The 25,362-nt window shown below is 42.1% G+C and overlaps 1 protein-coding gene across 1 annotated transcript in view; it reads right to left on the bottom strand.

Annotated features, from left to right (window-relative positions):
- MCTP2 (multiple C2 and transmembrane domain containing 2) overlaps nucleotides 1-25,362 on the bottom strand; it is a 158,202-nt gene that overhangs the window by 13,819 nt on the left and 119,021 nt on the right. Inside the window, exons 18-19 of the mRNA XM_032233653.1 lie at nucleotides 12,323-12,445; nucleotides 3,945-3,986 (exon numbers count right to left, since the gene is read on the bottom strand). Coding sequence (XP_032089544.1) covers nucleotides 3,945-3,986; nucleotides 12,323-12,445 — 165 coding nt within the window. The remainder of the gene's footprint in view (nucleotides 1-3,944; nucleotides 3,987-12,322; nucleotides 12,446-25,362) is intronic.

The following is a 25,362-nucleotide window of genomic DNA, read 5'->3' as shown; positions in this document are numbered from 1 at the left end:
TACAGCTGGAAGGGATCTTGGGGGGCTTCTAGTCCAACCCCCTGCTCAAGCAGGAGACCCTTCCAGACAAGTGGCTGTCTAGTCTCTTCTTAAAAACCTCCAGTGATGGAGCAACCACAATTTTTGAAGGCAAGCTGTTCCACCGGTTAATTGTCCTCACTGTTGGGGAATGTCTCCTTAATTCCAGGTTGCTTCTCTCCTGGATTAGTTTCCATCCATTGTTCCTTGCCCTGCCCTCAGGTACTTTGGAAAATGTTGATTCCCCCTCCCCTCTTCTTTGTGGCAGCCCCTCAAATATTGGAATACTGCTACCATGTCACCCCTAGTCCTCCTCTTCTCTAGACTAGTCACACCCAGTTCCTGCAACTGTTCTTCATACGTTTTAGTCTCTAGGCCTCTATGGTTCTTAAGTTACTAGCATGCGGCTTCCAAGCATGAATGGCTGAGGCCGATTTGAGATCAAGGAACTGCATGCCATGTTTTTCCTAGTTTAGTCTAACTTTTGACCAGTTCTTAACAGCAGTGAAATAAACATTTGCAAGTGAGATCTTTCAAAGCAAGCCTGTTCTTGCAGCATGGAACTGTGAAGAACCGTCATGTGGCAGCTGGGTAGCTATCCTGCTGGCTTTGTTTACACATCTCAGATTGCGCTACAAAAATGTGGCGATCACACAATTTAGCCACACAATATTACATCTTCTCTTGTGAGCTTGCTGGACTGCCTGGGCACTGAGAGATTGAAGGAAGTGGGAATCAGGGATTTATTGTGATGTCCAAAGAGTCACAAGGACCTTGCTTCCTAGAGAGATGTCCAGTCCTACTATCAAGGTAGAAACCGTCTGTAGATGCAAGGGGCAGGGGATTTTCTCTAAGCTATCTCGATTGCAGAATACCTTCCCAAGACCCTGATCCATTCTTAGCAGGTTCTAGAAGGGAAGTGTTGTGGCCTGCCTGCAGCCAGGAGAGCTGGCAGCAGAGTCGGACAGTGAGGAGGTTGGGGAGGAACATGGGCCAGTCCTGGAGGCTGGGGAAGGCTCAGACGAGAGCTCTGCATTGAAGGCAGAAGGTCAGGCCTGCAGTTATATCCCTTTTAGGATCTTTGGCCTGCCACACTCTCTCTTATTTCATTATGCTGTTTCATTAGTGTAGTAGTTGGGAGGGGGGAATAGAAAGGAGTAGAATTGTGGAATGTGTTGTTGTCATTCTTTTCTAGAAGCCCAAGGTCATCTTTTGTCTCCGCACCTCTGCACCTGACGGGAACCAGCTGGGTGGAGATGCCAGCGTGGAAGAAGATTGGACCATGTGATGGATTTGTGGGTGTGGGGACAAGATCATGAACTTTCAACTGGGTGGGAATCCTAGGTAACTTTCAGAATTGGGATTCCACACATGTGCCAAGATGTCTGACTTATTAAATTAGAACTTTAAGGATCGTTTTGCCTTGGACTCTGATTTAATTCTGCATGATACTTGGAAAGCTGACACAGAGAAGACCGTCTGGAAGTTCACAGCTGCCTTAAGAGCTAGACAGCAGTGTGGCAGAGGAACAGGTGGAGCCTGTTCCCAGTGTGCAGAGCTGCCAGAAGAAAAAAAACAGCTAGGAAATCAGGGTCGACTTGGGAGTAAAGCCACAGGTGGACGGTGAATGGCCCTTTCCATAGGAAATAAAAGAGGAGCGAAAGGGGGGTGGGCTTTTGCAGGAAACAATTCATTTGTTCGTTCATTTCAGGAGTATGAAGATCTATCCGTGAATCATAGAGACTCTGTGCCCAGTCTTTCCTTGCACAGCACTGCGTTTGGAAAATATTTACATGGCAGCTTTCCAGGCTCAAACAAAACCACAAAATGGAAGTTCAATCTTGAAGGAAAAGAGTATTTTTAAAGAAAAAATTGTTGAACAGAATTTTTTTTTTTACTCTTTTGCCATAAAATAGATAAAGGTAAAAGGTTCCCCTCGCACATATGTGCTAGTCAATCCTGACTCTAGGGGGCGGTCATCTCCATTTTAAAGCCGAAGAGCCAGCGCTGTCTGAAGACGTCTCCATGGTCATGTGGAGGGTGAACGCTGTTACCTTCCCACCAACGGTGGTTCTTATTTTTCTACTTGCATTTTTTACGTGCTTTCGAATTGCTAGGTTGGCAGAAGCTGGGACAAGTAACAGGAGCTCACTCGGTTACGCAGCGCTAGGGATTCGAACTGCTGAACAGCCAACCTTTCTGACCAAAAAGCTGAGTGTCTTAGCCACTGAGCCACCGCATCCATCAAAATAAACCACAAAATAATCTGCCTGTTTTTGGAAAATGCACTCCATGGACATGGTCCAAGGGAGGCTGAAATATCCAAACATTTGTCATGCAGTCCTGAATAATGAGGTTGTTGAGGATTTATTCCAAAGAAGGCTATATTTTTTAAATACACCTAGTAGTCCTGCTATTGTCTTGGCTAATCTGACTTTCGGGATAGGAGGTACCGAGCCCCTTTGGGGAATTAACCATGGAGAAATCAACAAGCAGAGAACATTTAAGGAATCCCCCTAACGATGATACAAAGTGGGCAAGTCCATTCTTTTTTGGGGAGTGGGATCCTTGTTTTATGGGGGGGGGATATAAGTAGGACTTTCGTGTCCTACGTATGAAGCCAACTGTAGGATCAGGAGTGGGGTGGAGTGAAAGGAGAAACCAGCCTAGAATCGTTACATAGCCACAAGCAAAATCAGTTCAACCCCGTCCACGTGTGTGTCATTGGCCCTTATCTAACTCTAACCAAGTATCCATCATTACTTAAGAAGGTTCCTGTATGTAGGCTTTTAGCAATAAAGCAGTCTAACTGAACCTTTATATGTGGACCTTGTTTTTCACACTTGACACCTGGATCCATCATACTGAAGAGGGTCTGCAGGCCACCTTTAAGTGAGAGTTGTCCACTCTCGCTCTAAGTATACTGGGCGCGGGGGGACATCTTTTCACAATAATGTCAGAAATGTAATTGGACACCGAATGAAAAGCTAAGAAACAAAAGAAATGGGGTTTTTCTCATTAAATAAGCCTATTTCGGTACACGGTCAAATCCCAGGAAAACGTGGCACAGCCTCCTTTAATGACAAAATAAGCTCTCTCTCTCTTTTTTTTCTTGGAAAAAAAAAGAAAGAAGAAAATCCTTATTTTAAAACCTTCACTTGGTACACAATGAAATGAAACCTGTGTTGCTGGGGAAGTCGGGGAGAAGAAAAAAGTGACGTTTTAGATGTCTTACAATTTCATGGAAGAAGACAGGCCCTGTGGTTAAAGGCCATTGCTAAAGGAGAAACCTTTAATGGTAGCTTGCTTGGGAAACCAACCGTTATTATTTTCCATCACAATTGGTATTTGGAAAAGAAGAGTTAAAAAGGAAACGAGGATCCAACAGCCCAACTATTTATTTTTTTTTAGTTTAAAGTTTGATCGTTCATACGGAAAGGAATTAATTGGTTCCTCTGATTTTTTTTTTTTAATTAACTGTCTAAGGGGTTTCTAAGCTGTAAACAGTTAGTCTCCAAAGACACGTTACAATTCCCAGAAGCTCTCTCTGTTATGGTCAAGAAAGGCCTCTCTATATTTTGACAAGAACACAACCATCCACTTGATGGAAACCAGGTTCCTCTGGGTTATATCCCAGCCAACTGCTCCCCCTAGAAGTTGTTGTGTTGCGTGGGGGAGGAGAATGTGCTTCAGTACATTTTTTTCTCCTTTTTTAAAAAAGAAAGTCAGCTTTTGTATATTTTAGTAACCTGATGCAAATAAAAGGAATAATAGGCCAATAATACATAATTGGCTTTCTAAAACACCTTATTTTCTAATGTACGGGAATTACTCTTCTTAAACTAATGTTCCCGGTATGTGTGAATGTATGCTCGTAGAATCTTCATCACCAGTTTATGGTCTCAGATTCCATTATTCCCTCTTACCTTGTCATCATCATCCTCGTCCTCTTCTACAATAATGTAGTCCTTTAAAATAAAAAAGAAGAAAAACATTAGACCATTTGAAAAAGTCCACACAAAAATATATGCTTTTCATTTTTTTTAAAAAAGAGTTAAACAAACCAGAATAAAAGCTGCCTTGTATATTATTCATATCTTGTCTGCCTGTTTATCGTCTGTCTGTCTATCTATCTATCTATCATCTATCTATCTATCTATCTATCTATCTATCTATCTATCTATCTATCTATCTATCTATCTATCTATCATCTCTATTTATTTATTTATTTATTTATAACTATCATCTATATCTATCTATCATCTCTATATATCATCCATCCATCCATCCATCCATCCATCCATATCTATCTATCTGTCTGTCTGTCTGTCTGTCTGTCTGTCTGTCTGTCTGTCTATCTATCTATCTATCATCTATCTTGCTCACAGGATGGGACCATGAAGTCCAAAATATCCTTTTTGGAATCACATGCTTTTAAAAAGTAAACAACCAAGAATTTTTTCACCTTCCCTGTGCTTTGCACAAAACTGCTTATCCCAGACAGGAACAGTGTGATACGTAGGTCCACAAGGCCAATTAAAAATCGCTAATTTATTTTTCCTTTAACCATCCTCTTTTCCTTTAACTTTCAAGGACATGAAAGCTTTTAAAAAAATAACAACTGAAAAACAGCAGCCCCCAATAACCCTTGTCCAAGAAAACATGTTAACAACACATATGAGGTCTAATTGTTTTGAAGGCCAGGAGGTTTTGAGAGACCTTATTTTATGTTACTTTAATTCATTGCCAAGTTTCTCTTCTGGTAAGGGGGTTTTTGTTCATCCTTTGACAAATGAACCAGTTGGAATGTCAAGGCTGAGTTTCCAAACACTCAGTTTGTTCTCCCATTGTTGCTTATTTCAATGATTGTTCCCTCCCTTTAGGGCTATTATGAAAACATTAGGAGGCAGAAAACACATTAGCACACACGTAATCAATCTTAAGAATCAGATACAAAATTCTAAACAGCATTATCGTGCCTTATTGTTGAAAGAGAGGGTTAAAAAAGAAAGTGAGGTTATGGTGAAATGTAGGGGCAAGCTGAATGTCAGTATTTATTTTTATTTTTTTATTTTTTTGCAGGCAATGTATAAAAATATTCTGTGGGTTAGGCTAGTATTTGAATAGGCCTAGTTTGTTTGTTTTTTATTAAGTCCTATGTGTGATAAAGGTACACAAATATAGCTGGATGAAAGAGGTGCACCAAAGCAAAATTAAAAATAGTTTTGTTGAAAAATTGCAAGAAGGTGGCAGTTCAGGAACAACTACACATTTGAAAGGGAAAATTAATCTAGGACCAGGTTCTATAAAGCAAAGCATTAAGTTGTCTTGGCAACAAAGAGCAGCTAAAAGGGAAATGGACCCCGATGTTAACATATGGCAAGGTGTGTGCTACGGGTCATCCCAAGTGAGGCAAACAGCAAAGGAACAATTGTTGCAATCTCTCTGCCTAGATCCTATGATCCCATGATATTTCAGGTCTGTTCCCTGCTATTTTGGGCATCTCCAGATTCTGCACAACTAGGAGTCTTCCCTCTTCTAGCAGAGACCCAGGAGAAATTATCGAAAATGTGGAACATTTTGGCCAATTGTCTATGGAGATTCTCAGTCAGTCATCCTGATCATGGTTGTCCCAAAGGTGCTTTTTCAAAAGGCAACTAGACTTTGTTTTTCCTTGAAGATGCTTTGCTTCTCATCCAAGAAGCTTCTTAGATGAGAAGTGAAACATCTTCAAAGAAAAGTACAGTCCAGTTGCCTTTTGAAAAAGCACCTTTGGAACATTTTGGCCAATTGTTTAGATCAGGTGTCTTCAACCTTGGCAACTTTAAGACTCCCAGAATTGAAATCCACAAGTCTTAAAGTTTCCAAGGTTGGAGACCTCTGGTTTAGATGGCCTCAAAAGAGGACCAGACAAATCCCTATAGCAATTGATAAATATGGCTATATACTCTCCCTTTATGGTCTCCTACACTGCCTCATCATTGTGGTGGAGGCAGTGATGGCATTGGGGTTCTCCTGAGCAGGATGAGCCAAGACCCAGGAGTAGATGCCAAGAATCTATGTTCCATAATGATATAGAATATATTCCATCTGATAGCCGAGGAAGCTTCTTGAATGAGAAGTGAAATGTCTTCAAAGAAAAACCAGGAAGTCCTCTTGAAAAAGCACCTTTGGGACAACGGTGACCTGGATGGTTAAGAATCTCATAGACACCTTTTGTGACCTTCTGACAAGCAATGTCAATGGGGAAGTCATATTCATTTACAGCCGTGTCACTAACTTAACAACTTCAATGATTCACTAAACAAGGAAGGTGGCAAGGAAGGTCACAAAATGTAGCAAAATTCTCTTAACAACCATCTCACAGAAACAGAAATCTGGGGATCAGAGAAACACCTGTAGTTGGACTGTATGACCAAAGAAATAGATATGAAGGAGAACCAGATCAATTTCTGCTAATTCAACTTTTTTTTTCATGGCTAACAGAACCACCAAAAGAACACTTTTACACATGGACGTCACTAAACACAGAAATCAACGTTACCATATTATTGGTACATGGAAAAGGAAGGACTCAGTTCTAAGAGTTCAGTTACAAGGAAGAGTTCAGAAATATATAACAGAGAAATGTGGCCACCGGCTGGCTGTGAAATAGATCATAAGATCATAAGTTCCAGGTTGAGCTAAAGCAGAAGAAAGGCAGTGAATTTTCAGAAATATGATCCTGAGAATATATCCCTCCCGTTAGGAATCTTTTTCAAGTCCTAAACCTCATTGATAGGGGAACCACAGGAACTGTGAAGTGAAATGAAATCTTTATTAAGGTCAGGGAAATCAAGAAAAGTTGCCAGAGGTCAATGTGAAAAGAGACTGCCAAAGATGAAGAAACAGAAGAAAACAAACGACGACAGAAGAGAGACAGTGGAAATTGCCAAGAACAGAAGAGAAGTCCAGGCCAAGAATGACAAGGAGCTCAGGCAGGAGCTGAACAAAGAATGCCAGAGAGCTTGTTAGAAGAGACGAGAAGCAATAGTGCAACATCTGTAAAGACACGGAAGCAGGCATGGAAAAACAAGAACAGCTTTCCAAAGGAACTCAGATGGAGGATCCAACTTTGAATTTGTTTCCAAAAAAGTTGCCAATGTATGGATGGGAGCAGATTCAAACAAGATCAAACAGAGACAGAAGAAGTCTACTGAACTATAGGAGGGTCAACATCCAAAATAGTTTGGAGATAATCCCTAGTTATGAAAACTTCTAGGACGGACAAGAAGATGAAGTTATGTCAACCATCAATGGATGGAAGCTAGTCAAGGAGAAAGTCAATGTTAGTCCTGGAAGCCATCTTTTGCATTGGGCCTTCAGGGGTGCTACATTTAGTGCTGTGGGAAATTGGGGCGGAGATTATATGGAGTATGGGAGATATATATAGTCAAAATAACATTCCTTTCTCCGAGAGCCGAGGACATCTTGCCCTGCACCTGGAGTAGTGTAACTGGGAGGTATCTCCAGTTGAGGTGGGGCCTGATTGGACCATGTGACGGACATGTGGGTGCTGGACACAGACTTGGACTTTCGTTTGGGTGGGGAAAACCTGGAAGCTTTCAAATTTGGGTTTTCCCAGATGTGCCAATATGACATCTTTAATAAAACTGAACTTTGAGGAAACTTAAGCTTTGGAGATTTCTTTCATTGGGGGTGTTACTTGGAACCCTGACAATCAAGCTAGAACTAAGCAGAAATTTCCTGACAATGAAACCAATTAATCAGTGGAACAGCTGGCCTCCAGAAGTTGTAGGTGCTCCAAGATTGGAGGGTTTTCAAGAAGAGAATTGTTCGGCTATTTGTCTGGAATGGCACTGGGTCTCCTGCTTGAGCAGGGAGTTGGACTGAAAGATCTCCAAGGTCCCTTCCAAGTTCTATTATTCTATTATTCAAATGTCTTGGTCATTACCAAATCAGAAAGCTTCAGAAATTGGTGGGATATCTACAGATATATGGCATGCAATAAAAAAAACATCAGTAATGGTTCGGCCACACTATGCCAACAAATCTGGCAAACAACATAATGACCAACTGATTAGTAGATGCCAATATTCACACCACTAGTAAGACAGAAGACCTAGCAGAATTGCAAACTATCATATGATATAATTAATTTCACATGATACAGAAATCATTGATGGAAACATCAGACACCTATTAGAGTCCTACATGAAAAGGAAATGCCAGATGTTCCGCATAGGTTTTATAAAAAGTTGAGAATAAAAGACATTATTGCTGATGCATGCTAGATAATTGCAAAACCCCAAACATGCCCACAAAAGGTATGTATGTGTTTCACTAAATATAGATAGGCTTCGAATTGTGTGAACTAACACACTCCAGGAAACGGAAATTCCAGAACATCTCACTGTCCTCATGCCAAACCTTTCCAGAGTGGGGGGGGGGGGGGTCACAATCCAGGCAGAGCAAGATGGAACAGATTGGCTCCAGGTCAGCAAAAGAGTAATGTTGCATATTCTCTCCTTATTCACTTGAATTATATTCAGATAGATAGATAGATAGATAGATAGATAGATAGATGGATGGATGGATGGATGGATGGATGGATGGATGATAGAGATGGATGGATGATAGAGATGGATGGATGGATGGATGGATGATGGATGGATAGATAGATGGATGGGTAATAGATGGATGGATAGATGGGACAGACGGACAGAAAGATGAAAGATGATGGATGGATGGATGGATGGATGGATGGATGGATGGATGGATGGATGATGGGATGGATGGATGATGGGATGGATGGGCAGACGGACAGACAGACAGACAGAATCTATTTATCATCTATCATCTATGTAGTGTAACAAGATAGACTTGATAATCTATCTATCTATCATTTATCTCTCTCTCTCTCTCTCTCTCTATCTATCTATCTATCTATCTATCTATCTATCTTGAACAAGGGGTTGGTACTGAGTATACCTTATTACCCCAACATGCATATTTTGAGTCTGCAGAAGAGTTCAGTACACCTTCATTGAAAGGGAACTTTGCAAAGATACAGCAGGATCTGGAAACAAGAGTATTCTCTGCAAAAAAAGAATAATCTATAACAACATCCATCATCTATTTAGCTGTATTTCACAACATCTCAGATTTTAGTGAGCCACTGAAGAGGCACCAGAGGAAGAATGATGGAGAGCAATGGTTTGTAACTCTCTATCCTCCGCCAAGATCGAATTTGCCTGACTTTTATACCCCTTCTTTGAAAATCCTCCTCTTGCATTTAATGGGTTGTTTGTTCCCAAATCCCCTCTAGTGGGAAAAGCTCTCTGTTTCCAGATGCAATAAAAAACAACAACATGCTAAATGGACTTGGGATTTAGCTGGGATCACCTGGTCTCTTATCATTTGTCATTGTTCTCAGCATGCCCGAAATGGTTGGTTAAGTAAAAATGAAATTTGCCATATCTCTAGGGAGGCAGGAGAGGAGGCCCATAAGAGACCCATAACCAAAGCAGCAATATTAATATTATCAGTTTTACAACTGTAATAAAAATGGGGGTGTTTAAATGGCTCCAATTTGCTTTAAGATGCTGTTTCTTAATTCTGGGGCAGAATATGCTTTCCTCCAAAATGGGGGTAGCTCATTCAAAAGAAAGGGATGCGGTGGCTCAGTGGCTAAGACACTGAGCTTGTCAATCAGAAAGGTTGGCGGTTTAGCGGTTCAAATTCCTAGCGCCGCGTAACAAAGTGAGCTCCCGTTACTTGTCCCAGCTTCTGCCAACCTAGCAATTCGAGAGCACATAAAAATGCAAAAATAGGGACCACTTTGGTGGGAAGATAACAGCGTTCCATGCGCCTTCAGCGTTTAGTCATGCCGGCCACATGACCACGGAGATGTCTTCGGACAATGCTGGTTCTTTGGCTTGAAACAGACATGACCACCGCTCCCTAGAGTTGGGAATGACTAGAACATATGTGTGAGGGGAACCTTTACTTAATTCCAAAGCTGTTGACAATTTTTAATTTTAAGACAGAAATAGGAGAAAATGATTAAATATCAGGAAGCAATCATATAGACCAGTGCTTCCCAAACCTGGGTAAAAGGGTTTTTTTTTTGGAGGGGGGGGTTTACCAACACACAAACTGATTACCCAATCACAAAAGGGATGTTTAAACTGATTAAAAATATTTTGCCTACATTGGCTAAAAACAACTTCCTGGTTAATGGTTAATGGTTAATGAAGGAAAAAGTTTGGGAAAGTTTGCAACTGTTAGCAAACCTTGATTACTGGACTGATTATATGATACTGGACTATGTTATTTGGATTATCCCTTTACTGAGAGACGTTGATAACTGACTGAATTATCCGTGTATGACTTGGACTGCTTGATGGACTCTGATACCTCTATTTCCACGAAAGTAAAAACCTATTTAAACTGCAGTGTCTCTGTATGCTGGTTTGTGTGTCCTCCAACACAACTCTCACAACGCTTCGCTGAACATACTCACTCTCCCATCGGGGAGATTACCTAACAAGCGCTAATGTAGATTATTATTTGTGAGAACATAAGTGCAGCTGGCCATCAAATGAGAAGGAGGGACTCACTGGAGAAGAGCCTAATGCTGGGAAAGACTCAGGGCAAAAGAAGAAGGGGACGACAGAGAATGAGGTGGCTGGATGGAGTCACCGAAGCAGTAGGCATGATCTTAAATGGACTCCGGGGGATGGTAGAGGGCAGGAAGGCCTGGAGGAACATTGTCCATGGGGTCACGAAGGTCAGACATGATTTCACAACTAACAACAATAAAGCAACCGGTTGGACAAGGGAGACCCAAATTCTTTGGTAGCCTCACACTGCAATGAACAAGGACATGCACTCGATATCACAACTACTATGATTGTTGGCTGAGCAGGGAGAAAAATAGGTAGAGAGATGAATGAAACCTGCGAAGTGGGCTCCTTGTCAGTCAACAGGAGTGCTAATTTACCACCAACTTATCAGATACTTAGCAGCCGAGGACCTGGCGCAGAGAAACAGCAATCAACAACTTAATAGCCAGCCTTCAACGCACTAATTAACAACTGAAAGCTACACACAATCAGGCACTATGTAGAACATGTCAGTGCACACTTTGGAGACATTCCCTATGATGAGCTCCAGCATGAACCCCAAAGCTTGTAAGAATAAAACTTTGGTCCCAGTGACCGACTCAGATTAGATCCTACAGTGTTATCCTGGGACACATATATTTACTTCATTTGTGAGATGGTTGTTTGCTGCTTAGAGTTGACAACAGTGGAGCAACTCGTGAGTCCAGGAAATAAATAAATTCTTATTCTGACCTCACCCACTTTTGGGAGAACCAACCAGCCCACTTAGTGAATTTGGCTGATTGCCCCAGGCAGTTACAGGATTCCCAAGCTGTATTTCACGGAGCAATGGTGTTATGTACGTATGGCGTTATTGTCCTTAAAGGGCAAGCCCCGCCTTCCTAGCCGGCAGAGCGTAATACCCAGGCTTGGAAATAAAGAAGTGCTGAACATCTTCTAGTCTCTCGACTGCTATTTTCGCGCCAATCTAACACTGGTGACGAAGGTGGGATTGAAGGTGTCCAGCGGCAAAGCGAGGCTGCAGAGAGTGAGGAACCCTGGCCAGAACTCAACTCACGGCATGAGGAATTCCAGGAGGTTCCATCCCCAGAGGCTGGAGAGGCGACAGGCCCGACCACATCAGCTGAGATCCCAGGAACAAGTGAGTTGCGCAGGTCCAGTAGGAGTTCAACGCGCCCCGCCTACTTGTGAGATTACGTCACGTACATCGGCCATGGGTTGGACACTGTTCATTCTAGGAGGGGAGGGGTGTTACGGACAGACAGACGTAGCACAGATTTGCCTGTCCCCATGGATTGGTTCGCCAAGCCGCAGGAAATGTAAGTTTCTGTCATTGGCCGGCTGGTCTGCCGGAGCTCCTTAAAGGCTGAGCCCCAGCTGCCTAGCTGGCAGAGCGTAATACCCAGGCTTGGAAATAAAAATAAGTGCTGAACGCTTCTAGTCTCTCCCCTGCTATTTTCACGCCGATCTAACAAACACCATTATGGGTTATCAATTGGGATTTATTAAGGCATGCCAGCATGTTCCGCAAAGAAGGAGATTGGTCTTGGTCAAGGAAAGGTTGCCCTTGCCTGATTCTCATTCTCCTGCATTCCACAAATGAAGTCCCAGATGAATCTGGGAAAAAATAATAATACACACACACACACACACACACACACACACACCATACCTACCTGGGGGTCTTGTATGATTACGGCTTTGTCAGGACTGCTCAGGGAGATGTTGTACACAAAGAGCATCAACAACCCTAAGGGCACCATGTAGGGCTCAAAATGCCACACGGTGGTCACAAACACCTGGGAAAAGAGAAGAGGGAGGTTAGCTGTGTTATTTGCATTGGGCTCCCCCAAAAGTCAAAAGATAATGTTAAAGGAGAACAAGAAAGATACAGGGGAGAAAACTTTCAAGGTTCTGCATCTGAAAATAATGCTTGTAGCTGCTGCTGCTTCTTCTTCCTCCTCTTCCTCTCTGCTAACCTCTAATTCCTGACTGCCCATCCTCCTGAAGTTTGCATTCATGTCAGATACATCAGCCTGGATGCTTTTATATTCCTTGGTCCAAGAGTAATCTGCAAGGATGGCTTGCATCACCTTCTCCTTTTATATCTTATACGTGTATCAACAAGGAAAGCGGATAAATCTATACAACAGGTTTCAAGCATCTGCAAATACAGACACATGCAACGAATGTAACAGGGTAGGGAAAAAATTGCCTCCTGCAGAACCCAATTTATTTGTAAAGGAACATCTCTGATCCTATTGTTGTTGTTTTTTAGATTACCAGAGTTAGAAGGGTCCAATCCTTGCCCAAGCAGGAGACCCTACACCATTTCTGACAGAAGGCAGTCCAAACTCTTCTTGAAAGCCTCCAGTGATGAAGCTCCCGCAACTTCCGAAAGCAACTTCTGTTCCATTGGTGGATTGTTCTCACTGTCAGAAAGTTCCTCCTTATTTCCAGGTTGAATCTCTCCTTGATAAGTTTTCATCCATTGTTCCTTGTCTGGCCTTCGGGTGCTTTGGAAAATAGCTTAACCCCCTCCTCTCTATGACAGCCCCTCAAATATTGGAACAGTACTATCATCTCCCCCCTGGTCCTTCTCTTCACCAGACTAACCATGCCCAGTTCCTGTAACTGTTCTTCATATGTTTTAGCCTCCAGTCCCCTCATCATCCTGGTTGCTCTTCTCTGCACTCTTTCTAAAAGAGTCTCAACACCTTTTTGATAATCACGAGGGAGCTCTTGGGAATGTTTTCCCCCTTCACAAGCCCAAATGCTGATGGATGATTTGCATGCAATTTTCAACTGCCCTTTGGATCATTTGTGAAAATTTGGAGCAGGCGTGTTGAAAACCACATGTGTAGTCATTTGGGTTGAGATGGGAAGTAAATGGAAATGACTGTGTGAAGTCTAGAATAGACACTACAGATGGAAAGTAAAAGAAACAGAAAGGGGGTCTCTAAACTCATCCCTTCCTTTGGATGCCTCCCCAAATGCAAAGCTTGGTCCTTGCCCAACAAAAGACCATCCAACACCCCCCCCACAATTCACATTTGCCTATCTCATCAACATCTGCCTCCAAGTAGTTGTCCCTGAGCCCAAACTTGACAGTCCTAAGTTTAGTCAAAGTTCACATTTTCTCTTTGCAGTGTTTTCTTTAAATAGAACACAGATAACCCACTCCTTATTCACCTGAGATGGAAAAGTTTCATAGGGAGGGAACCTTACCAGGGAAACACCTTAGACTCAGTTGAGAAAGAAGGGATTCACTGGAGGCAGAATGGGACAACTTGCCACAGTAAACTTGCCACAGCCAAGTCACCATGGCCAACTTGCGGCAGGACAACTCGCCGCGGGACAATTGAACAATTCTATTTAATTATTTAAAATAAATTTTAAAAGTTTTTACTTTTCGCCATTCACATTTCATTCTGTCTCTCCTTTTGCATTCTTTCTTTAATAACTTTAGCCCACTATTTCTTTGATATTAGTGTAACTCTTGTCCTGCAGCGAGTTGGCCATGGCCATGGCGAATTATCATACACCCCAGCAACACAATTGCATTTCTAAATTAGAACTAGTATTATTCCGACAAAGGCTGTAAGAAGTATTTTAGGAGGGCATCCTTGCAAAACACCATTTCTCACAGGGCTAAAATCCTTGTCCTTTCAAGGCACCCGAAGACTCTGGCGGCCTGGGCACGTGCCATTCCATGTGTAAATATTTCTCCTTGGCGGCTGGGTTTCAACAGCTGAGATTAAGCGAGCATGTAGTAAAGTCGCCCTTGAGGAAAGTTCAGCTCCTAACGACATGGATGGAGAGAGCGAGAAAAAGACACAGAGGTTCTCTTGGCAACCCAACAGAGGCAGTTTCCCACCACTTCCTAATGGGGATCCAGCCAAGGATTAACCAAGATTCTGCTTCATTTGCTCAAGTTCGGGCAACATCAGAGAGGAGCTATCACCCCTTTGATACCAGTGCATGGCCGCTTTGATAGAAACTCCCACTTTCACTATTAAGATAGTGTTTACTATCCTTTCAACTGATGGCTGAGGAGAGATTTATAACTTTTTTTTTTTTGCCAAAGACAAAAAAAAAATCCCCTAGAAATCTGTTTTGGGGAGTGCCTAAGAAGCAGAGCTGAAGTCCAAAGTAGCAACTGCTTTCTAGAAGATTCTGGGCAGTTTACAAACTCTAGATTTTACAGATTAACAGAGTAGGAAGGGAACTTGTAGGTCACCAAGTCCAAGCTTCCCCTCATCCAAGCAGGACACCCTACTCCATTTCTGAAAGATGGCAGTACAATCTCTTCTTGCAAGCCTCCAGTGATGAAGCTCCCACAACTTCTGAAGGCAACTTCTGTTCCATGAGTTGATTGTTCTCAATGTCAGAAAATTTCTCCTTATTTCCAGGTTGAATCTCTCCTTGATGAGTTTCCATCCATTATTCCTTGTCTGGCCTTCAGGTGCTTTGGAAAATAGCTTGTCCCCCCTCTGTGGCAGCTCCTCAAATTTGGAAGACTGCTATCATGTCTCCCCTGGTCCTTCTCTTCCCCAGACTAGCCATGCCCAGTTCCTGCAACTGTTCTTCATGTGTTTTAGCTTGCAGTCCCCTAATCATCCTGGTTGCTCTTCTCTGCACTTTTTCTAGAGTCTCCAAATCTTTTTTACATTGTGGCGACCAAAACTGGATGCAGTACTTTAGGTGTGATCTTACTAAGGCTTTATAGAGTGGTATTAGTAACCTCACTTGATCTTTGGTTCCAAGACAGGCTCACGAGCCGGATCCGACTATATCATGGGCCGGATTCGGCTCATTGGCCTTGTGTTTGACACCTCTGGTATAAGATCTCCTGCCTTGAGAATGGACTAGAAGACCTCCAAATCCTTCCAGCCCTCTGATTCTATGAAATGACTTCCTAGCATTAATTCCCAATGGATTTTTTCCAGAGTCAATTGGTTAGGCGTGCCCTTTTTCCTTCATCCAAAAGGACTGATTTTTTTCCTAACAATCCTTCCATTCCTGAATTGCTATTTCAATGTAAAATGGCTTGTCTGCTGCTACCGTTTTTCCCTACCCTGGAGTCATTCTAAGCATGGATCATTTCCAACCCACCCGCTTCGTGTCTGTTAAGGACTGAGCCAAGTGGAACCAGTCTTCTTCTCGTGCCATAGAAGAAAATCACTCTTTTATTGTACAACAGCCCATAAAATATAAAGGGTCACCGTCAGAAAAGGAAGGGGATGAGCTTTGCATATGTGCTACGAATCCAAATCCACAGGAGATTTAAACACAGTTACCATTTTTTATTGACCCATAATGTCTGCATTACAGAATGCACTAAAATAATCAGATGGCATTTTAAATATATCTCCGTTTCTAAATTAACAGGAAGGGTGGAGAACGAGGAGAGCCCATAATATTGCCAACAGCATGACTAGGCAATAAAACTGCCCCTAATCCCTCAGGTCATTCGCTTTCCAGGCACAAAAACCATCAGAAAAAAGGCCAGGGAAGAAAGGAATTTAAAGCAGCCACTTCTGCTTAATAAAGAGAAAAATTAAAGCCGAATCAGAACTCAAGGTATGTGTCGTCTAGTTTTGAGACTAGGCGCTACCTGTTTATTAGAAGAGCCATGTTGGCACATCGGGGAAAACCCAAATCTGAAAGCTTCCAGGTTTTCCACACCCAGCTGAAAGTTCAAGACCCTGCCCCAGCACCCACATGTCCATCCCATGGCCCAATCAGTCACTGCCACGAAGGAAGATTCCTCCCATCCATGTCAGTCCAGCTGCAGGGACGGTATGACCTTGACTCTCTGAGAAGGAGTGTTGTTTTGGCTACATATTCCCATGCTCCACTCAACCACCCTCCCTCCCAGTTTCCCACAGTAGAATATGTCTGAATATGTGGCAGGCTTGAGGCCCAATGTAAAAGATGGCTTCCCAGCCTGATACTAAAACTGTGCAAGTTGAAATCAAGGGCAGGCGAGAGAAGAACCATCTTGAATGTTTTAGTAATTAAATAAATGTGCATAATGAACCGTATGCCCAGGAGCCCTCTTTTTTCCACGCAGGCCAGATTTTTGCTTGAATTTTTAATTTTTATATACTAATGAAACAGTGGGCAAGATGGAACACAATGGTGAGGTAACATGCCAGCCATGAGGCACAGGAAGAAGAAGGAGAAGGAGATGGAGACGGAGAAGAAGACAGAGAAGGAGAAGGAAGGAGGAGGAGGAGGAGAAGAAGAAGAAAAAGAAGAAGAGGAGGAGGAGGAGGAGAAGCAGAAGCAGAAGCAGAAGGAGAAGGAGGAGGAGGAGGAGGAGGAGGAGAAGAAGAAGAAGAAGAAGAAGAAGAAGAAGAAGAAGAAGAAGAAGAAGAAGAAGAAGAAGAAGAAGCAGCAGCAGCAGCAGCTGATGTGAGGTTGAAGAGAATGTCTGGGTGTCTAGCTTTCACTACACGGGGACAAAGAACCCCCCAAAATTCTTGCAAACTTCCCTCCTTTGAGAAAGTGTTTTAGAGGAAACCGCTTCTGAATTTCATGCTTGAGGTGGAAAAGAATGTAACTTTGACTTTGGTTTTTATAGATAAGATTGATAGATTGTTATAGAAATGACTTTCATATTATTATGGATGTGATTCAATGTTAATGCCTTTTTCTACTGCAAGAGAGAGTTGGAAGTCAATGCTTCTTTTCCTTTCCTTTTCTCTACTTTTCCTCACTTCTCTTTTCGCTCTTCTCTCACTGTTTGATTACAGATTAGCAGAGTTGGAAGGGACCTTGTAGATCAACTAGTCCAACCCCCACCCAAGCAGGAGACCCTGCACCGTTTTTGACAGATGACAGTCCAGTCTCTTCTTGAAGCTCCCACAACTTCTGAAGGCAAGATGTTCTATTAGTTGGTTGTCCTCACTGTCAGAAAATTCCTCCTTATTTCTAGGTTGAATCTCTCCTTGTTCAGTTTCCATCAACTCTTCCTTGTCTGGCCTTCAGGTGCTTTGGAAAATAGATTAACCCCCTCCTCTCTGTGGCAGCCCCTCAAATATTGGAAGACTGCTATCATGTCTCCCCTGGTCCTTCCCTTCACTAGACTAGCCATGCCCAGTTCCTGCAACCATTCTTCAGATGTTTTAGTCTTCAGTCCCCTAATCATCCTGGTTGCTCTTCTCTGCACTCTTTCTAGAGTCTCAATGTCTTTTTTACAGTGTGGTAACCAAAACTGGATGCAGTATTCTAGGTGTTATGATGGCTTTATAAAGTGGTATTAGTACCGTCCTTGATCTTGATTGTATCCCTCTGTTATGCAGCTTAGAGTTGCTCTTTTATTTACTTTTGTATTTTGCATTTTGTAACATTTTATAACTGAATAAAAATAGTATTTTTAAAGAGAAGGTGTTTTAGACATCTGTTCAAGGTTTGCATGAAAGAGATACCGAGAGCTTATTCAGACCAACGCAAAAAAAAAAAAACCACAAAAGAGAACAGAACATCACTTGCTGGAAACCAAACCAAATTTCTTGGGACAAAACAAGGTTTCCTCTGCTCTTTGTGGGGCCTTTGAGTTGGTCTCGCTGTTCCAGTGGCCTTAAGCCAACACACCAGACAAAGATAAGACCACTGATTAAACTGAGGACTTTTCCTGCGCTCCAATCATTTACATTCTAATTTCCTGGCCTTTTCACTAGAATAACAGGATCAAGACAGCCAAGCATTTAAAACACCTATCAATAACCCCATTGAAATGAAAAGATAAATTAGAATATTGTTACTTCACACCTGCTTAACAAGGAAAGGAAAGGGAACACAGTTGGGGAAAGGAGAAACTTCTGGTGTCAAATTATTTTGCCCCCCCTTAGGGGAGATAAATCTCTCAATTTCAGTTTCTCTGAAATTTCTCCTCCCCCTTCCCCTCAAATGTGTTAATTTCAGGTGCTCAACTTTCCCTTTTCTTAGAAACTGTCAAAACTCGATTCATCAAATTCAGGGTGTAAAGAAAATCTAGAATATTTGCATGGTTCCCCCCCCCTATATATATATATATATATATATATATATATATATATATATATATATATATATATATATATATATATATATATATATATATATATATATATATATATATATATATATATATATATATATATTTTATGGTGCTCTTTCGGCCTAAAGAAGCACCTTAAGTTCTTAAATGAAAAGTTCCTTCGTTTGTATAGAAAATGTATGCAGAATAGAGAATGAGAGCATTGAAAGGGCCCTTCTAATCCAACCGTCTGTGCATATAAGTGTGAGCCTGGCTATGTAATTGCTATTGCTCTTTACCGTATGTATATACCGCCTCAAGTCTCCCCCCCCCACACAGTTTTTTTATATGTTTTCATTTAACATGGATAAGTGTTTTGTGAACAGTGTATTGTCTGAATCAATTTGCTTACATAATAATACCATGTTTCCCCAAAAGTAAGACAGAGTCTTATTTTCTTTTGACACCCCCCCGGCCAGAAAAAGCGCTTGGCCTTATTTTTGGGGAGGTCTTATTATTTTTGAGCTCACTTTCCTGGGCCTGCCACTCTTTTTGCAGCTGCCATTAGTGTGACAGAAGGGGGGGTGACTAGGGTTGTGGGAGCAACCATTAGATAAAGGGTGCATGGGGCATGTTCCCACTCCCTTTCCTCCCCCCTTGGGCCTTGCCTCCTCACCTCTTGTTATTTGTACAGAAAGCAACCAGAGGAAATGGTGGGGACTGGCTGCGCATGCATTTAAATATTTTCGGGGTGGACTTATTTTCAGGGGAGGGCTTATTTTAGTGCATGCACTCAAAAGCCCAATGGGGCTTATTATCCTGGGAAGTCTTATTTTCAGGGAAACAGGGTACTTTTCAAGCTCCTAATTTCTACCTCTATTATCCAACCATTTATATATCAAAGCCTGTGTTTGAAAATACCCTTTATCTTCTTTTTCTTTTGTCTTTAATGTCAATCTGTTCACTTCTGCACAATTGAATATTTCTTTTAATTACACCCTCTTCTCTCAGAGTTTCCTCATTTTTCCAGTATGGGGCACATACAATTCCTGCTGCTGTCATTGCTCTTTATCATATTTATACATAGCCACAAGCTTTAAGGACATTGAATAACTAAATTACTAGGCATGGGTCTACCCCTTTCGAGGGATGCCAAACCAAAGGGAAACCGAAGGGGGGAAATTCACACTCAGAAAAATATTTGCCTAGCTATCTCATTGCAAGTCAAATTATCATTTCTCTTTTCTTGAGAACGGAGTGGAGCATATATGAGACCTGGAATTTTGTGCATATAAAGCAGGGGTGTCAAACTCCATTTCATTAAGGGCCGCACCAGGGTTGTGTTTGACCTCAGAGGGCTTGGAGGGGTGGAGGGCATGGCCAGTGGTGGGTGTGGCCATGGTGAGCATGGCCAGCTCAATGTCCTTCCTTCCTTCCTTCCTTCCTTCCTTCCTTCTTTCCTTCTTCCTTCTCTTCTTTTTTCCTTCCTTCTCCATTCTCCTTTCTTCCTTCATCTCCTCTTTCCTTATTTTTCCTTTTTTGCTCTCTTCCCATCTTTCCTTCTTTTTCTTTGTCTTTCCCCTTTCCCTTTCTCCTTTTCTCTCCCTTCTTGCATGGTCAAATCCAAAAGGGAAAACATTTCTCCATTTTTTGTTTTTAGTTTCTTTTGCTAACCCTCTACTAGCAAAAACGGAATCCTGAGCTCCGGCACCACGGACCAATCCTTTGCTATTTCCAGGCTGGATCCGCGAGCCAGATCTAAACACCCCAGGGGTGGACCCCGATATAAAGAATGAGCAAGAAAAACTGTTAAAACCCATGGTGAATTGCTAAACAAAAGTGCAATACAATCTCAAGCACCATTGATATAGGACTTGAAAGGGGTACCTAACATTAAAACCATCACTAAAAAGGCACAGCGAAGAACGATCTTCCTACGTCAAGTCAGAAAGCTCAAATTGCCACGGGAGCTGCTGACATAGTCCTAAAGAGGAATTACAGAGTCTGTCATTTGTACCTCTGTAACTGTCTGGTTTGGCATAGCAACCAAACAGGACAGGTACAGACTTCAACGGATAGTTAGGACTGCAGAAAAAACAATTGCAATCAGCCTGCCTTCCATTGAAGACCTGCCTACTGCACGAGCCGGAAAGAGGGCTGAGAAAATATCTCCAAACCCCTCAAATCCTGGGCATAAATTGTTTCAACCCCTCCCTGTGGGATGCTGCTAATGTAGGGCATTGTATTCCAAGACAACTAGACACAGAGGCAGCTTTACCCCCATGCTAACACTTTTGCTAAATGCCTAATTCCCACAGTCCTGTCTTACGCCTAAGGATTTTTACCTAGGTAGCAAGGCTACCATTCTCCTTCTCATCTTTCCTATTACCGTCTCCTATTGCTAGCTTATGATTTATGATTGTACCTTATTATGTATGATTTATCCCTTTGTTGTTTGTATGTATACAGTGAGTTTATGCAGTGGAGACCAATTCCTTGTGTGTCCTATCACACTTGGCCAGTAACAAATTCTGTTCTGTTCTGTTCTATTCTACTCTATTCTATTCTAATTTCATTCTATTCTATTCTGTTCTGTTCTATTCTGATTTCATTCTATTCTATTCTGTTCTGTTCTAATCTAATTTCATTCTACTCTACTCTACTCTACTCTACTCTACTCTACTCTATTCTTTCTGAATTCTCTATCCTATCCTATCTTACCTTTTGAGAACACAGGATGTGCATTTATTTCTGGATCCCTAGTAAACACTGGTGAAAGCATTTGGCTAGATACTGGGAGGTCACAAGTTCTATTCCTGCCTTGGCTGTTAGGTAACCTTGAGCTTTCTCTCAACCCTAGGAAGCTGTCACACCCCTGTCAGAATCTTGCCAAGACAACTGCCAGGACTTATCCAAGCAGTCACTAGAAGTCAATTCTGGGAAATGCCTTCCATTATTAAATTCAGACTCAGTACTGCTACAAAGGCTCACTTCCAGCCCCTGGATCTGCACCTGATCAGTAGGAAGCTACTAACCACCCCTGTATCTGTCAGCAGCAAGATTCCACAAATTACGCCATGTGGAAAGAATAGGGGTACACAGTAAGAAAGCTCAGGAACTCATTAAAATAGCAGCATCGACTGCAAAACCAAAGTGCAAAGCAAAGATTTCAGTCCTTCCTTTACTAGAGGGAGCCTGAATCCAGCCACTGGCTACTCTCCGGCTGCAAATTGCAAGAGGTAAAGTTCAGCGCATCTGAAAGGCAATAAATAGGTTCCACTACAAGTAGAAATCCTGAATTTTACCTTGTAGGTGTGCTCTGGTTATGCAATTCTTTTTCCAAGTACGATAGCTTGGTACCATTCTCTATTAAACCTTGCCTTCTTGAATGGTTTCATTAGTACAGTAGATTTATACGTACGTAGCAATGGCAATTGAATGAACAGTTGCAAATACTCAGCATGGCTAGTCTAGTGAAGAGAAGGACCAGGGGAGACATGAGAGCAGTCTTCCAATATTTGAGGGGCTGCCACAGATAGGAGGGCGTGAAGCTATTTTCCAAAGCACCTGAAGGCCAGACAAGGAATAATGGATGGAAACTGACCAAGGAGAGATTCAACCTGGAAATAAGAAGTGGTGGGAGCTTCATCACTGGAGGTTTTCAAGAAGAGACTGGACTGCCATCTGTCAGAAATGGCATAGGGTCATATGGGATTTATTTTATCAATGGTTAGACAAAAAATATGGAAATGAAATATGATTGAGAATTTATAATACAAGGACAATGGAATGACATAGAATATAATATAAAGATGTACTCTTATTGGATGGATTTAGGAGGATGTAATGAATTGTTATAATATCAATTAATTCAAAATTTAGAATATCTTGTATAAAATGAGGGAATAATACTTATAGTCAAATAAATGATTAACAATGATAATAATGTGTACATATATATTCGATTGATGATATGAGATTCTATATAAATTGTAAGTGAGGACTATGGAGAGAATGCACAAAAGTTTCATAACCAATCAACACACTGGATGTAACTGGAAGATGGTTTTTATGTTTTATGTGTTGTTTGTATAAGTTTGCTTTAAAAATATTTTTTTTAAAAAAAGAAATGGCATAGGGTCTCCTGCTTGGGCAGGGGGTTGAACCAGATGACCTACAAGGTCTCTTCCAAGTCTGCTAATCTATTAATCTGTTTAAAAACAATTGAATATTGTGAATAAATCCATCCATTTTCCTGCACTTAGGGAGGAAGGACCAGATGCATAGATAGAGGATAGGTATTACCTATCAGTAATGGCCCTGAGAAGGATCCAGGTGTCCTGGTGGATCACTACTTAACTATGAATTTTGCAGCTACCAACAAAGCCAACACAGCCCTAGACTCCATCAACAGAGGGATAACATCAAGAGCATGGGATAGTACCGCTCAACACAATACCAATAAGGACACATCTGTAGTAATGCATGCAGTTCTGCTCACCACACTAGAAAATAAAATGCTGAGGCTCTAAAAAGACTGCAGAGAAGAGCAACAAAGATTACAAGGGTTCTAGAAACAAAATCCAATGAAGAACGGTTAAAGGAACTAGGCCAGTGGTTGGTTCCGGATCCCGTCACAACTGGTACGTTGCGAGGGGGCCGGGCATCTACCACGTGCATGCACGCTGAGCACGAATGCACACCCACTGGCCTGTGACGCTCCAGCTGCTCGGTGGAGGCACCATACACTACATGAGCATGCACAGTTGGGTCAAATACAGGTAAGGGACGCAGGCGGGTGGGTGGGCCCTCTGAAGCACCGTACCAGCAGGCACTGGTTTACCCGTACCAGGGCCTACCGTCTGGAACCCACCACTGAAGTAGGCATGTTTAGTTTAGTGAAGAGAAGACTAAGGGGAGACATGATAATGGTCACTTGATGGGCAGCCACAGGGCAGCCACAGGGAAGAGGAGATCAATTGATTCATCATAATACCTGAAGGTGGGACAAGAAGCAATGAAGGTGATTAGATGGAGATCCAACCTGGAAATAAGGGAGAGATTTCCTGACAGTGGGAGCTATTAAGCAGTGGAACAGCTTTGATATGACAGCAGTCTTCCAATAATTGAGGGACCGCCACAAAGAAAAGGGGAGTCAAGCTATTCTCCAAAGCACCTGAAGGCAGGACAAGAAGCAATGGGTGGAAGCTAATCAAGAAGAACCTAAAGATTAATTTCCTGACAGAGAGAACAATTAACCAATGGAACCGCTTGCCTCTTGGTGTTGTGAGGGCTCCATCACTGGAGGTTTTCAAAACTAAATTGGACAACAATTTGACTGGGATGGTGTAAGGCCGTGATGGCAAACCTATGGCACGCGGAGCTCTTTCTGTGAGCATGTGACCCATCGCCTAGCTCAGCTCCACCATACAGGCACACATGCCTCCCACCAGCCAGCTGTGAGGGGAGTGTGGGGGGGGGTATGCCGTTTTTGGTTTCAGGAGGCTTTAGGGAGGCCTGCTACACCCAAAATGGGGGCAGGGAGCATTGTATTATGGGTATGGGCACATGTGCAAACGTTGTCATGTGCATGCGTGCAATTTTGGAGAAAGAGGTTAGCCATCCCTGGTATAAGGACTCCTGCCTTGAGCAGGGGGTTGGAGTAGAAGGCTCCTAAGATTCCTTCCAGCCCTATGATTCTTGTTTGTTTTCTTTGTATTGCCCTATTCCCTATTTGTTTGTTAGCCGCCCTGAGTCCCTTTGGGAATAGGGCGGCATACAAGTTTAATAAACTGAACTGAAACTGAACTGAACTTGCCTCTTGGAGTTGTGGGTATTCCATCATTAGAGGTTTTCAAGAAGCGATTGGACAAACATCTGTTGAAGTTGGTATGCAGATTCCTGCCTCAGTCAAGGGGTTAGATTAGAAGATTTCAAAGCCCCTTCCAGCCCTAGGATGCTCTGATTGACATTTCTGTTTTCGGCTGTTTATCTGATTTAATGCTGGCTGGCCTGCTTTCTTTTTTAATGCTACTGTAATCCTATCCAATATTCCAGGCTAAGAACCTTCTTTTCCCTGTCAATTTTCAGCAGGCTGGGGAACTGATGAAGTTGGGTCGCGATGGGGCATCTACAATTTTTAAAGTAGAAAGAAAGAGTAATGTGAGAGTAATGACTGCAAAGTGTTGTAGAAGGGAAAAAATAATAATAATAAAAAATCTGCTAACAAAAAAAAGAAAGAGTAATGCAATTGCCAGCCGGATGGGGGAATTGAGGAATTAAGAGTCCCAAAGATGCTTTTTTTCCCCAAGAGGCAACAGGACTTAATTGGCTTTTTTTTTTAAAGATGTTTCGCTTCTCATCCAAGAAGATTCTTCCGCTCTTCTTCACCTGAAAAAGCTTCTTGGATGAGAAGCTAAACATTTTCAAAGAAAAACAAGAAAGTCTAGTTGCCTCTTGAATTAAAAAAAGCACCTTTGGGACAACCATGACCTGGATAACTGACAATCTCCATAAACATTGAGGAATTAAGGAATTTTTTCTAACCTGTAACAAGTTCATTAATATTTGCCAATTCCTCAGCTACAACATATCACAGAGATGGAAGGAATTAACTCCTAAGGTGCCTATTCTCTTCCAACCTTCTGATCTTCTATTCCCGCCCAGGACATTCAACCCACAGGAATCATT

This window comes from Thamnophis elegans, chromosome 16 (genome assembly GCF_009769535.1).
Source record: "Thamnophis elegans isolate rThaEle1 chromosome 16, rThaEle1.pri, whole genome shotgun sequence".
NCBI classification, from domain to species: domain Eukaryota; kingdom Metazoa; phylum Chordata; class Lepidosauria; order Squamata; family Colubridae; genus Thamnophis; species Thamnophis elegans.
The sequence above is the reverse complement of the archived record's forward strand: the minus strand, read 5'-3'. Positions and strand labels throughout refer to the sequence as shown.